The sequence below is a fragment of the Lagopus muta genome, chromosome 7 (assembly GCF_023343835.1).
Source record: "Lagopus muta isolate bLagMut1 chromosome 7, bLagMut1 primary, whole genome shotgun sequence".
NCBI classification, from domain to species: Eukaryota; Metazoa; Chordata; class Aves; order Galliformes; family Phasianidae; genus Lagopus; species Lagopus muta.
The window spans coordinates 32,514,419-32,528,753 of record NC_064439.1 but is presented as its reverse complement, the minus strand read 5'-3'; the positions used below and the strand labels follow the sequence as shown (position 1 = coordinate 32,528,753).

The window sequence follows — 14,335 nt, the reverse complement described above, 5'->3', positions numbered from 1 at the left end:
TGCTCAAGATGATTGTCTCAGTCAGATGGACATGATGAGGGCCTTTACTGGCGCTGGAGCGCAGGCAGGAACACACGTTTGTAGGAGGGTATGCTTCCAAAGAGGGAAGCGAGGCAAGGGATGGGTTCAGAGGCAGCTGTGGATGATGAGATGTGGGATGTGCTGAAGTGTTTCCTGGCCCGGAGGAATTGGTGCTGGTTTAGGATGTTTCTCTGTGCAGCCTTCTCTTTCTTGATGGGTGGTTTTTGTTCGTGCTGTGGAGTTTCTGTGGTGCAGATGCTATCAGACATTTTGTTTGGGAGTTTGCTCCCAGAAAAATTGACCTGCACCCCTCAAGAATTTTGATGTGAGAGAAGGAAAGAAGAGGATGGATATTAAAAGAATGAAGAAGTCAGAACTTCCTTGAGCAAAGAGGAACTGCACCCAGAAAGAAAACCTCAGCTGGGAGAAGCCTGATTTTGGTGTGAGAAGCAAAAGCAACTATGTTACAGGAAGAGAAGGAAGGAGACATGGTGATGTTCTTCATTTCCCAGCCCTCCCTTAGAGGATGTTGGGAAGCAGATGCGCTAGGCTGGTTGGTGCTTTTCTAAAGGAACAGCCAGAAGGTATTTTAAAAAGCCATTTTGATGCCCATGGCTGAACGAAGAGATGTCTCTTTCCCTTACTGGCTAGGCAGTGAGCTCTCAGCTTCTGGAATGGGGTAGCTTCATGAGTACAACCATGCAAGGGGCCCTGCCCATCAGGTGTCCTTGTGTCTCTGCAGGCCAAGCAGTGCCAGGCTGAACTTCCGTATCTCCTCCTGATCTGGTCCCAGGTTAATAATTGTTTCCTCCTGTGTAAGGTTTTGGAGTGCCCTTCTACACTGCCATCTTCTTCCTCAATCATTTGTGAGAGTAAATAATGAGCAACCTAAGTAACCAGAGCAATAAAAGTGATGTATGAGTTTGGCAGCGTTTTTTACCATACCTCAACAAACTCAACTCAGACATACAACAAAGTGTTTACGTTGCAGCAGTGGAAAAAGCACTGAAGAGTTCTAACAACAGTTTTCTTTAAGACAGAAGTTCAGATTGGGTTTCATGTTATACTAGCTCCTCATACCCTGCATGTTTTACTGTTTTCAAACCTTCCATATCCCAATTAATTCCACATAGGTTTCTGTTCTAGCATTTCCTTTCATTTTTCCACCTGAAATTACTTAAATTACTTTCTCCTTTCATCAAAGCCTGTGGCATGTTCTGTGCTTGATGCTGAGTGCATTGTTAAAAAGCCTGCAACAGGAGAAGAGTATTGCTGGCACAGAATAGCAAGGATGTTTGTGACTGCAGATTTGTGGGGCCTGTAACAATGGTTAGAAGTATCTTAAAGAGCTTGGTTAAAAAAATTCGGAGTCTGAACGGGCATCTGTAATTCCCAAGGTAAATACAGGGTTTGAGGCTTACTTTGTTTTTAAATTGCAATAGCAACAGTTTGACTGTCACCCTCAGATTTCCTCCTTTTCAGAGGCATGGGTCTGTTCTGTGCTCAGGTGTTGATGGATGTCCTGTGGCAGTTGTCCTGCTGGACAGTGACGTCCCTTGTCCTCGAGCCCTTTAGGTGCTGAAAAGCGTAACCATCTGCAAAGCAGTCTGAAAACTGCTGCAAGACCTCAGGTACCTCAGGGAACACAGAATCTGTGCTAGTTAGGCCACAGCGGCTTGTTCCATTTTTGCCAGAGTAATGTGAACGCTGTGTCTTGTTCTTTCTCTGCAAAGTGCAATGGAGAAATTCTTCAGTTGTGAGTGTAAGATATTCCCACACAGTAGCTGGTGGGAATCATAGAATCACAGAATGGCCAGGGTTGGAAGGGACCTCAAGGATCATCAAGCTCCAACCCCTTGCTGCATGCAGGGCCACCAACCTCCATATCTAATATTAGACCAGGCTGCCCAGAGCCCCATCCAACCTGGCCTTGAACACCTCCAGGGACGGGGCATGCACAGCCTCTCTGGGCAGCCTGTTCTCTGAACTACCTTCCAGTGCCCTGTGCAACTCCCTCTCTGTTGCCTGCAGTTAATTCTTCGGAGGCAGTGCACAAGCAGTCACAAGTTGATGTGTGATGTCTGGTGCCCACAGCCATCTCCAGAAACAATGACACGGAGTGGAACATGAATCCCATGGGTGAAGCTCCCACTTTCTGGAGAAGCATGACTGGAGTCTTTCTGCCAACTTGTATCTTGTTAATGACCCTCAGAGTCAAACATTTCAGTGGTGTGCAAGAAGAATGTCAGAAAGCAAAGAACTTCTAAGTACAGCCAATTAATGAGATCTTCATACACTGCAGCGCACGGGGAGGTAGCAGGATTGGCCAGGTCAGATACATGAGAGCTGCACAGATTCTCTCCTCCTTATCCCATCCGGCTCGGAAGCACAACATATGCCCAACATGTGGAGAGTTCCCAGCGCTCCGTGTGCTGTAGCGTTGAGCGGGTGCTGTGTTCTAACAGGTCAGGTGCTGTCAGAGCGGCAGGCCCTTAACGCTTTGCTTTCTCCCCCGCAGAATGTGAATGGCATCAAGTACCACGCCAAGAACGGCCACAGAACACAAATCCGCGTACGCAAACCCTTCAAATGTCGCTGCGGAAAGAGTTACAAGACAGCTCAGGGCCTGCGGCACCACACAATCAATTTCCACCCCCCCGTGTCTGCTGAGATTATCAGGAAGATGCAGCAATAACATGCTGGTCACAAATGTGCCAAGAAATCCTCACCAGCAGTTGCTGATTTTGAGAACAGCCACCTTTTTCAGGGGAAGCATTCAGCAACCCTTTAAACGATTAAATGCATGCTTTAAAATTTTCTGTAATTTTGGAATGATGTATCTTTGTAGAGTTAATGATTTTGTACATTTGCACATGTAATCATCGTACCCATTTTCATTACTTCGAGATAAGGTGCTATAAAAGCTATAGATTCTTCAGAACATTTTTTTTTCTCCAAAACAAAAGAACGAGGGGGTGTGGCGTATTCAGTTGTATGGCAGCGTTGAATAGGAGTAAGAGGAGGAAAGCTTGGCACTGACATCATTTCAAGATTGTAACGTGACGAAGATTCTCGATGCATCTGTCAGTGTGTGTGCAAAACCAAAACGAGACCACCGTTGTCAAACCATAGCTAACATGCCTTACATATGGAGTTACCAGTGGAGTAGCGAGTCTTTTAGGTAACGAAAATATAAATAAGAAAGAATGTTTAACATAATATGCTAAAAATATTTTCATACTTAAATAACATACATAAAAAGGTGTGCTTGCTGTATTTTATATTCTCTTGCAAATCTTTTTTTTTTTCCCCCCTCTTGAAATGCTGAAAATTTTGCCATTTGAACTAGTAAACAATCACGTTAGTATTAGAAATCTGCTTTTTTTGTACGAGACGTCATATTACGTTCATGCCCATCAGACTTCGGAGGACCAACATCCCAGTCCAGCTCGGTAGTTACCCCTGAAGTATCTCTTAGAAAGACGCTTGGAAATACTTAAGTGCAAATTTATGTGTGTGTGAGAAAGAATTATCTTCATCTCAGATGAAGTTCTAAAGCACTTTGTAGTTCTCTATTGCCAACAGATTTAATGTTTTATGTGTTGCCAATTCTTGCAACTACTGCACTGGCGTCTGCCTGTGGTTGCAAATAAAAATACAGAATTCTGCGCATGGTTTAAGGAGGTCCGTTCTTTGTGCTAAGGGAGCTTCTAACGTCTCTCCCTCACCTTCATTGTATTTTCAGATTTTCTTTGTACATGTTTTGCTTCTTATCGTAAGTCGCCGCGTTCCCTTTGGTCTGTTTAGCTTTACAATTAATTTTGCTAAAATGTGACATATGAGCCTTATTGAAGATTAAGTGCTTCTTGCAGCAGGTGGTCAGAGATTGACTTAGAAGTCAACATGAGAGAGCTCCGTGTCTGGGCCATACCTGAACATTTGTTGCTTACCATCCTGCCTTGAGCATTCTTCTCTCACAAGTGCTATTCCTGGAATGCAGCTGGCCAGTTGCATCAAGTGGGCACCCACACCTCGAAACATTTCTGACACGGTGAGGAATGCAGAATTTTCAGTACAGCGATCGCCTTCGCTTATTTCCTGTCCTAAGTGCAAAAGAAAGCTCACGTGTGAGGAATAAGCCTTCCCTTTATTTCGTTCCAAAGCTTTAAAGGAAAATGTTTGGAGGGTAACAGTTGCCTGTTCTTCAGCTGAGTAAAACTCCCTCTGAAAGGCTGGGCCTCATCCTGCTCCGATACATGTAGAACATCCCTGTTTAAATGAAATGCCTCTTTTTCCAACCCTATGAGACAGCAGTTGTACTGCACAGTGCTGTCAGCTGGGCTCTAAGGATGATCCAGACATGAGAATTACTGGTGCACCAAAGGCCCCAGGTGGCCGTTTCCCACCTTCTGCAGTTCTGGCAATAGATGTGGCCAACAACTCTGTCCTGGCTCTGCTCCTAGTGCAAGAACCTACAGGCTGGGTAAGTAAATCCAACAGCTAAACAGTCGTAAAACGTCATTGTTGCATGTAAATTCCTTTCAACTATAAAAATGAAATTCCAGTTTCTATTTACCTATTCATTGTGACAGTATTATTAAACAGGTAAAGATGGGACTATTTTGTTATACTGTGTATAGTGAATGTATTGTACTGTGTCTGTGAAAAAGTGTGCTTTAAATTATATTTTCATATGTTTTGTTGGGGACAAAGTCTTTAAGTTTGAAAGTGACAGAGGTTTGTTTGAGAACTGAAGGCAACTTAACAAATTCCTGTCAAGAAAGCTGCTTATAAATGTAAATCAAATCACGTTTAAAATAAACTGCCTCTGACCTAAAACGACCGCTCCTGGCTCATCACTGACACAGAGTTCAGCTCTGGGGCTGCATACAGTCTTAGCTGTGGGTTTTACTTTGGTATGGTCAGGCTGCATTCCTTTAACACCTGCAGCAACTTCAGAGCACACACACACACCACACTAACACGGAGTGCTGCAGCCAGGACGAAGAACTGAGCGTTTTGATTCAGCTTGTCAAAGGATGCTGAATTGCACAGGTTGTTTCCTTCCAACTTGACAGCAGGGCTCAGCCCACCAGGTCAGTCTGGATGCTCCAAGGTGCCCTCTTTGTGCTGGGACATGAAAACCTTTCTTACAAGGGCTGTCAGAAACGGAAGGAGGAACTGTTGCAATCTCCATTGTTAGGTTTCAGTAGAGAGATTTGGCCTCTGTGGTGCACCTTCACTACAGCCTGTAAGTAGCCAAACCGAGAGGGCTGGGTTGTGCTTTGGCACAACGCAGTTGGGAGGCTGTCCTTCCCAGGGGGGGGTATACCAGCATCTGAGACTTCAGCCATCTTTACAGATATGATGACTATAATGTTTTGGCTTCTGTAATCTGTTCTGTCTCCGTGCACTACTGAGTTACTTAAAACATTACAGACCATTCTTTCAGTCTGTCTGTGCTCTGCTTTAGGCCAACAGGAATCCCCGAGTTTAAAGATAAAGACAAAAGGGAATGCAGAGGAGCAATGCAGCCTCTACTGAACCCTGCCCTGAGTACTGCGCAAGCTCATGGAAGGTAACTGCACAGCACAGGAGTTACTCTGAACCTCTAATTCCTCTCTCTGAGCAGCAGTTCCGTTGTCATACAGAACAGAATCAACATCGCATGCCAGAATGATGCAATACCTGAACTCTGCTTTATTTCAAAACAAGCAGCAGGAAAACAGGACCACAGAGTCCATGAGTAGCTTTACTTTTAATGTAATAAGACTACTGTACAACAAGTGAATAGCAATTTTACTTAATACAGTTAAGTAAATATAAAATGTTTAGCTATACACACATTTATATTTACTAGAAAGAAATACATAAAGTTAAAAGGTTTTAAAAGCCAAAACAAACACAATTCACTGTTGTGAAAATATAACGTTTTCTACTGAATGCAGTTGCAACATAATGGTTAATGACTTAAACAATTCATTTCCAGGCATTTAAGCACAGCCTTGTCTTTCAACTCAAAAATACTGCCTTAAGGAATAACGTTACATGAAGTATGTTATGCTTTAAGGCAAACATTCCACGTGTAAAACTGAAGTACTCACCCTTGCTTCCGTTGCCGGCATGTAATCTCACAGTACATACAGCTACACTGCAGAAAGGTTCTAGAAAACTCTACTTTTGTCGGCTTTGTTATTTCAATTTCTGATTTAACTGATACTGAAAGAGAGTGCATGACTCCACTAGGAAAAGCACCTGTGTATTACATTTTAATCACACCTCAGATATCACAGAGAAGAGAGCCATAGGTGCTCTGGTGGTTTTCTACACAGCTGAAGAACAGCATGAAGGTGGGCTCTTTTCTGAGGCTGTCATTCCCACATCCTTCACAACTGCCACTAAGTAGGGGAATAAATAACTACATACACAACAAGGGGTTTTTTGTTTGTTTGTTTTAGTATCACGTTAGGTAGAGAGAAGATAACCCAAATAGCAGCTCACAGCCAGACTTGTCACGGCTCCCATTAGAGTACACTAGCTTTACTCAGAGATTTGCACTGTTGGAGGAAAGATGTGCTATTTGTTTTCCATCGGTAGACTACTCAAGGTAGTTTACCTTTAAGCTACACTGCAAAACAGAAGTATTTAATCGAAGTTTAAAACATTCTGGTCAAAGTGCGTCTGGACGTGCCTCTCGAAGCCCTGCTGGCTGTAGTCAGGCGGGAACTGCTCACTGCACATGGGGCACACCTTCCAGTGGCTCTCCACGTGCTCCTCGAACTTGCTCTGATCGTAGTTGGGTGGAAACATCACATCGCAAAGAGGGCATTTCTTGTGCACGTCAAAGCTTCGTCGGGAGGCGGAGAGGGAGAAACAAAAAGCAGGAAACAGTCATTTAATCTGTTATTGCAAAGCAGGAGTCAGAAGTAGGATCTGCTGCCACCGATGTCACCAGCTTTGCTACCAAGCTGTGTGTGACAGACAGCACCTGGGCGGTACTGCATGCTTAATTAAAGCATCTGACTGAAGGTGTTTGATGCAGCCATGTAGCTTTACACAGGAATTCCAAAAGAACCAACTCGGCATTTTAGAAGTTACATCATTCTGACATGATTCCAGCTACCACTGAATACAAACCCACTGGCTGCCTTAATGGCCAGGCGGTTTCATGGGAAACCACTCTCTCTGCTCATAAATGCTTGTTCTTAGCAAACATAGCACTTTATAAAAGCTCTAAACTTAGGTTCACAATTGGGTTGGAAAGAGAGGGGAAAGAAAACCCAGAAGTTATTCGTTCATTTATCAAATGACATTTGACGTTCAGTCAAAATCAGGTATAACACAAACAGTCCACCCAGGCACTTCTCTTCATAGTTAACTGCAAACCAAACACCAACTGAAAATGCTTAAAGACGTTTCTCCTCCCCTTTCCATCCCCGCTCCCCCAAACCAAGGAAAGGATTCTAGCTTTACAGAAACCTATCCATCCCATTGAAAACCAGTAAAAAAATAAATGTTTACCTGGAATCAAAGCAAAAACCCGTCCCACGTTCATGCAGAAGGAGGCTCGGAGGATCAGGAGCAGAAGGTACAGTGTTGTCATCATCCTGGTAAAAAAAACAGTGGCATTTTAAATACCCAATAAAGAGAGTTACTTTTCTAAATGCATCTCTTTGCTATCCAGAAAGAATGTGACTGAAGCTCAGTACAGAAAGGACACTGAGGTGGTGGAGCAGGACCAAAGAAGGGCAGCAAGGCTTGTGAAGGGCTTGGAGAATATGGCCTGCGAGGAGAGACTGAAGGAACTGGGGCTGTTCAGTCTGGGGAAGAGGAGGCTGAGGGGAGACCTTATTGCTTTCTTCCAGTACCTGAAAGGCAATTACAGTTGAGAGCAGGTTGGTCTCTTCTCACTGGTGACAGAACGAGGGGAAATGGCCTCAAGTTGTGCCAGGGTAAATTTAGGAAATATCAGGGAAAATTTTCTTACAGAAAGGGTTGTTCAGCACTGGAATAGGCTCCCCAGGGAGGTGGTTGAGTCACCATCCCTGGATGTGTTTAAAAACCTCTGGATGTGGTGCTCAGGGACATGAGTGAGCAGAAGGCTGTTAGTTAGGGTAGTTTGGTTAGGTTGTGATTGGAATTGATGATCTTGAAGGTCTTTTCCAATCTGAGCAATTCTATGATTCTTATCTCAGCAGCACAGGTTTTATGCAGTGTACAAAAGAGGTTAATGAACAGAAAAAGCTGAACAGACACCACCTGACCACATATGTATAGCAACAAGCTGTGCTACTCAAACCTGCCACTGATACAAGTCCTCTCTCTGTGGGGTAAGGCAGCACAGAAAACATGTGCTCACCCAAATGATGCACCATGCTTCTGACTGTCATAGCACTTCAACAAGGGAGCTACAGCTCAAAAATCAATTCCACACAACAGAACGTCGAGGCAAGCTTTTAAAATCCACCAATTTAAAATTCCAGAAGGGCAGAGGCCACTGATGCAGATGCCCACACCTCCTCCCGACAGCCAGCTCCGAGTGCTCTGCACAGCCGCCAGCAGCCAGGCGTGTCCCCTGCCCAGCTCTGGCAGCACACACGGCTGCTACTGCTGAGGACCATTCTGTGATGGACTCAGGCTTCTATCAAGCTGGGAAGGCCGGCGGCCTCCAGAGAAATTGCAGCTGCCCCTCACTGCTCACAGGAACAGAAAGGTGTTTCTCCCTGGAAACGCTGAGCAGAAAGATGAGGAATCCCTACAGGGACTGCTTCTGAGGCTCCCTGTCACAGCACTGTGGTTCTGCTCTGCAATGAGGTAACACAGCACAGCACCCACCCATGTTGAGGTGGGAAAACAGGTGAATACAGCAAGAGCTTTGCAACTCCAGCTCCTAAATCATCGCCTTGTTCATTTCAAAGATGCAAGAATTGCCAATTATTTAGTTTAGGCCTTCAAATGTGGGGCCATATCCATGCAGTATGTTTTATGCAGATAACAGGGGTACAGTCCAGCATATTTCACTTCCTTCCAGGCCAACATCGTTTGTCCTTAGGAAGAAATACTGGAAGTAGGGCAGGACAGGAAGGTTCCCTCAGTATTTTTCTCCTGACAGCAGCTGTTCAGCTTCAGCCATTTAACATTTCCATTAGGCAGCTAGTGGGGCTTGCTGTGACAGATGCTAGCAACAAACAAATTTTCCTGTCTAACTCGCTTGCTTTGCACCTGCAGTAAAAAAAGGCACATGCGTTTTAAAATATTATTTGTTCCTTTTGTCACGGAAGAGGTAGGATGTATGTGTTACAGGAGGAAAAGTATTTCAAGCACTCCAGTACACCAACACTACAGCTAACACGGTGCCAAAAACAGGACAGGTTGCTGAACAGCAGCCTGCACACCAACCAGGACTTATCTGAGAAAATGAATCTGCATCTTTCAAGAAAGAAAGTTTCATTACACAGGCAGGTCTAATTAACATTTAAGTCCTCTAGAAAAGGCTTTATCATCTCTGGCTGCTGCTCACTCAGCTGCTCCCCAAGCAGAAGGCAGAGTTTGTTAGCACTTATCAGCACTTGGCTGGACAAGGACCTGCTGTGCAGAAAGGGCTCTTCAGCCTCCAGCCTCTGAGCTGCGCGCTGTCTAAGACAGTGACCTGCTGACAGCAGTATGGGCAGTTTGCTTTATGAAGGGTTATTCATCTCAGGAATCAGGGTTTACCAGTACTGAATGCTACTGGGTATTGATAGGATGATACACATTTCCATTCAAAATTACTGAGGCATACAACAAAGCACAACTTTTGGAGAAGGTCTTTGGATCTCAAAGAAATCCCTGACCCGGATGCTCAACCGTAACAGAATGCAGAACTGATCATCCCTGAACTTATTCATTTTCCATACCTACATTAGACTACCACAAAAACTTTTGCTTCCTCTGCTGCAAAATAAAGCCTCTCTGCCTTCATGCATTAGTCAAGGACAAAAACATATTGAGTAGCAAATGAAATATGTTTGTACCATACAGTGCTCCAGTGAAAGCAGTCTGTCTCTGGTGACCGCAACAGGAACCAAGAGAACAGCATGGGGCTGCATCAGAGGCGGGGCAGGTTGGGTGTCAGGAAAAGGTTTCACCAGAAGGTAGCTGAGCACAGCAGCAGGCTCCTCAGGGCAGCAGGCACAGCACTGAACTTGCCAGAGTTCAAGGAGCATTTGGGCTCTCAGTCATACAGTCTGATTTTTGGGCGGTCCTGTGCAGAGCCACACGTTGATGACGCACTGGAACAGGCTGCCCAAGGAGGCTGTGGATGCCACGTCCCTGGAGACTTTCAAGGCCAGGCTGGATGTGGCTCTGGGCAGCCTGGTCTGCTGGTTGGCGTAAGTTGGGTCTGAACACAGCAGGGGGGTTGAAACTACATGACCACTGCAGTCCTTTGCAACCTGGGCCATTCTATGATTCTGTGATTTAGGTTTAATAATCCTCACAGGCTCCTTCCAACTCCGGATATTCTATGACTGTGATTGCCACTGCCCTCCACCCATGTACGTTAGCTGTGTCAGCAAGAACAGACTGCTTCAGAACCAACAAAGCTTACATTAATAATAGTTTAGAAAAGGCTTTTTTCATGTCAGATTGATTTTGTGGGGCGTGTCCCAAGGCCCCACCAATTAATGATAAAAATCATCCTGTGTGTTCCTTACCATAGCTCCTGACCTGCGCACCATGCAAAGTGACAGTACTGGACATGGCAGGTGAGGTATCTGCTAAAATACAGAGTCTGTCTCCTCTGCTATGCTATGCAAGAATAGCAGTGATGCTGCCCTTATTCATATAAATTATGCCAGGTTGAAAAGCACTTTCAAAATCATCCACTTTCCCACAGTAACAAACCACCCCGTGAAAGCCCTAACGCCTTGCTGAGGAAGCTACCTGAAGTTGCTTTACAAGCAGAGCTACCTACGCAGGCTGGGAGGCCAGGCCACGACAGCTGTGTCAGTGCTGTATTTTAAGAACAGGCATCAGCTTACCCCCCCCAGAGCCCTAAGTTCAGTCACCCCAGTTTACTTGGGCAGAAGCCCATCCTTCATACTCCAAGAGAGACATGACTCTGCCTTAAGCCTGGGCCCAGCAGCAGCCTGCTTCGCCTCAGAGGCGACCAGGGACACCAGGAGCCCCAAGACCTGTGCAGAGCTGGCAGTGATGTGACATGGCTGATACGTAGCCTCCATCCTCATTCAAGAGGCTGATGTGATGCACCAAGGAGCTGGCCCTGCGGTTATGCAGCTTAAAAAAAAATACCAGGCCTTCCAAATCCAGAAATTTGGATACCAAGGTTAATGAATTGTGAAGAGCTGCCTTTAACAACATAACTTCACTATTATCACTGGATCGTAACTTTTACTCTTAAAACTGCCACAGTGAGTTCAACAGGCTGTATGAATCATGAAGATAAATACAGCATTACCACGCAACGCTTACCCACACAATTACACGCCATAAAGCTTGGTAACAAGGGAGTTTGTTTGCCACTGAAGGAGGAAGAAGGGCAAGTAGGCGTAACAGCCCAACACGAGCACGACTCACCTAGTCTTACCAACTCTGACCGTTTTAGTCTCGTGTAACACCTACTGCTTTAATGACTGCAATCAAAAGCCCCAGAGTGCCCAGCAGAAGCCAGCAGTCAGCCCTGTGGTGCAGTACAAAACCCACAGAGCTGCGCAGTTTCCATCTCCAAGCTCCAGGGAACTTTAGCACAGGACAGAAAGCAAAGCAAAGACCATCTCAAGCTTCAAGCAATCAAAGAACAGCCACACTGCTGGTTCCCCTGCTCTGTCCACCAAAGAAGGGCACACACGATTTTCTTCCAGTGACTCAGCTCTGCACGAGCACCATACATCAAACCCTCTACATCTCCGCAAGCAGCCTGGTCTCCATGAGGTATGTGGACATCTGCATGGACACCAACTCATCTTTTCATGTCTATTATCAGGCAGCGACAATAAATGGCAGCTATGATCAGGCTGATGAAAGCACAGTGGGGTTTTTGGGCTCAAAGACAGAGCATTGTGAATTCAGCCCAACAAACAGCTTGACCAGGCTGCCAAACGTAGGCCCCACACCCTACAGGTTTGCTGTGAGTAACAGCCTTCTTTAAGTCTTGGGACAGAAATTCTGGGCTTAGTGCCAACTGTAATCAAGTCTACATCTCATACTAAAGTGTGAGTTTCAGAGAAACACCTTTTGTTTTAAATTATGGATCTCTCCTGTACGTACCTCCTCCAAGTAATTACAATTTGTTCAACCACAAAGCATAAGCAAAATGGAAATTTGGTGATGGCAGGTTCTTGGGGCAAGCCAACTACTCCACACAAAATCAGCGTATGTGCTTTTCTGGGATGACTAACAGGCCAGTTTATCCTTCTCAGAAATCACTGCTGCAATGGCCCGAGGCAGTACAGCTGCCGAGACGTGACCTATAGCTCACTGTGACTATCTAATCCCTTGTCAGAAGAAACTGTGAAGAAACATTCAGCCTTTCTCCTCTGCCACCCAGATTCCTGTTTACAATGCTACTCAACTGCACAGAAATGTAAGCAGCAACTACCACAGGTGACAGACTGCCTCACAGCTTGCTGAGCTATTCCTTAGGTGAGGTGGGTTACATGAAAGGAAATGAGGTCCCATTTTGGTTCTTCATTCTGGATGACAAACTGGCAAAGCTTTACTTACACAAGCACACACTTCTCCCACCTTGTTTTACAAACAGAAGGAAACAATTTTAGTGACATTTGATAAGTCCATTTACAGCTGCGTGCTGACAGCCTCTACTTTACTCTTCCAGGTATGTACTGGCCCAGGGTCTAGAAGATCTCTCATCTTACACAAATATTTTAGACATTTCCACCATCATACATCAGATACTACAAAAACAAACTACGAAGTAGTGAAAGTGAGTACAATACCCTCAATTTCTTAACCTAATATAATGTGCAGCTTAGGAGCACGCAGGGGAAGACAACAAGCCTACACAATGGTAACACTTCCAATGCAGCAACTACCAGTGGTTCCTTTCCAAAAGAAAGCATCTTCCAACAAGAAGTTCTGTATCTCGTTTAGAATGCACAGAATTACATGTGTTCAGAACAAACTGCACAAAAAGTAAACAAACTAAACTTCACATTTATCATCTTGTATTTGCTGTTTCCTCTGCAGAAACAACAAGCTCTCTTTCATAATGAATTACCCACATGAATGGACGCTTTCCCTGGTTATTGATATCTAAGTTCCACATTCAAACTCTATAAAAGATTTTTGAGACTCCTTATTTCCATATCAAATTGTACACTCTACACCTATAGCCTAACTTAGGGGGGTTGGCAGCAAGTAATTGATTCTCATTTGAAAGTCAAAAATAAAGATGTAAATTACTTGATTTCGAGACACCTTTTTGCGAGCTGAACTTTATTTAAGCCTGCTATATTCCATCTCATTACGAAAATCTAAGCTGTGTCAGCAAATGAGCACAAGACTATAGCACTGTTTCTCTTGGGTTTGCAAGAGGGCAAAGCACATAGATCAGAAAGAACACCCTGCTAATTAAACTGAAGCAGGTGACTAAAGGAGAGAAGAGCTTGTCACATGTAGTATCTACGTCAAGAACGATCAGATTAAATACGCAGGATGTGGAGAAAAGGTGGGCAACTGTATTAAGCTCACATTCGAGATCTCAAGCAGGCTGCAGGAGTTCTGACAGTTTTTCTAATTATTCACAGTAATGGACACCGGGGGCAAAAGGTAGGAGGCAGAAATACATTTTTCTCCATTATAGGTGCTGAGCACCAGGGCTAAAATCATGCCTGTCTGAACACTGATCGGTTTCCGCAAAGGTTAATAGCAATTAAATGTGGCAAAGTAGACTAAATGAGAAACAGGTCATGATACCACTGTACTTGCAAAGAGCAAAATACTTGGCAGAAGAGTATTTCTTGTTTAATATTTTTGAAGGTGCAAGAATACTTAGAACTGGAAAGGGTAATAAGTCTGCTCCTGTTCAAATGAAGCCATCTGGTCCAGCTTATTACAGAAGCCAATTTACTATAACTATGTTTTATAGAGGTACGGTGTGAAAGTTAAGTGATTTAGAAAGCAAAGCTAACCAGTTTCCACCTCAAACATACAAAGCCATGAAAAAGACATCAGTGAGAATCTGTCACCGTCTGTTTAATCAGCTTTAGTCATCAATTAGCTCTTCCAAATATATGCTTAACAGCTAAAAAATCAAAATGGAACAAATGCAGATTAATAAAAGAATAGGTTTATA

General features: G+C 44.4%; 2 protein-coding genes across 5 annotated transcripts in view; one reads left to right on the top strand and one right to left on the bottom strand.

Annotated features, from left to right (window-relative positions):
- Positions 1-3,689, top strand: part of JAZF1 (JAZF zinc finger 1) — a 167,750-nt gene extending 164,061 nt beyond the window's left edge. For both annotated transcript variants that reach the window (XM_048951358.1, XM_048951359.1), the window contains exon 5: positions 2,540-3,689. In XM_048951358.1, the coding sequence (XP_048807315.1) occupies positions 2,540-2,716 (177 nt within the window). In that variant the 3' untranslated portion in view covers positions 2,717-3,689. The remainder of the gene's footprint in view (positions 1-2,539) is intronic.
- A 2,009-nt stretch (positions 3,690-5,698) lies between these two features.
- TAX1BP1 (Tax1 binding protein 1) overlaps positions 5,699-14,335 on the bottom strand; it is a 51,119-nt gene continuing 42,482 nt past the window's right edge. For all 3 annotated transcript variants that reach the window (XM_048950717.1, XM_048950720.1, XM_048950718.1), the window contains 2 exons: positions 7,543-7,628; positions 5,699-6,868 (listed from right to left, as the gene is read on the bottom strand). In XM_048950717.1, coding sequence (XP_048806674.1) covers positions 6,667-6,868; positions 7,543-7,628 — 288 coding nt within the window. In that variant the 3' untranslated portion in view covers positions 5,699-6,666. The remainder of the gene's footprint in view (positions 6,869-7,542; positions 7,629-14,335) is intronic.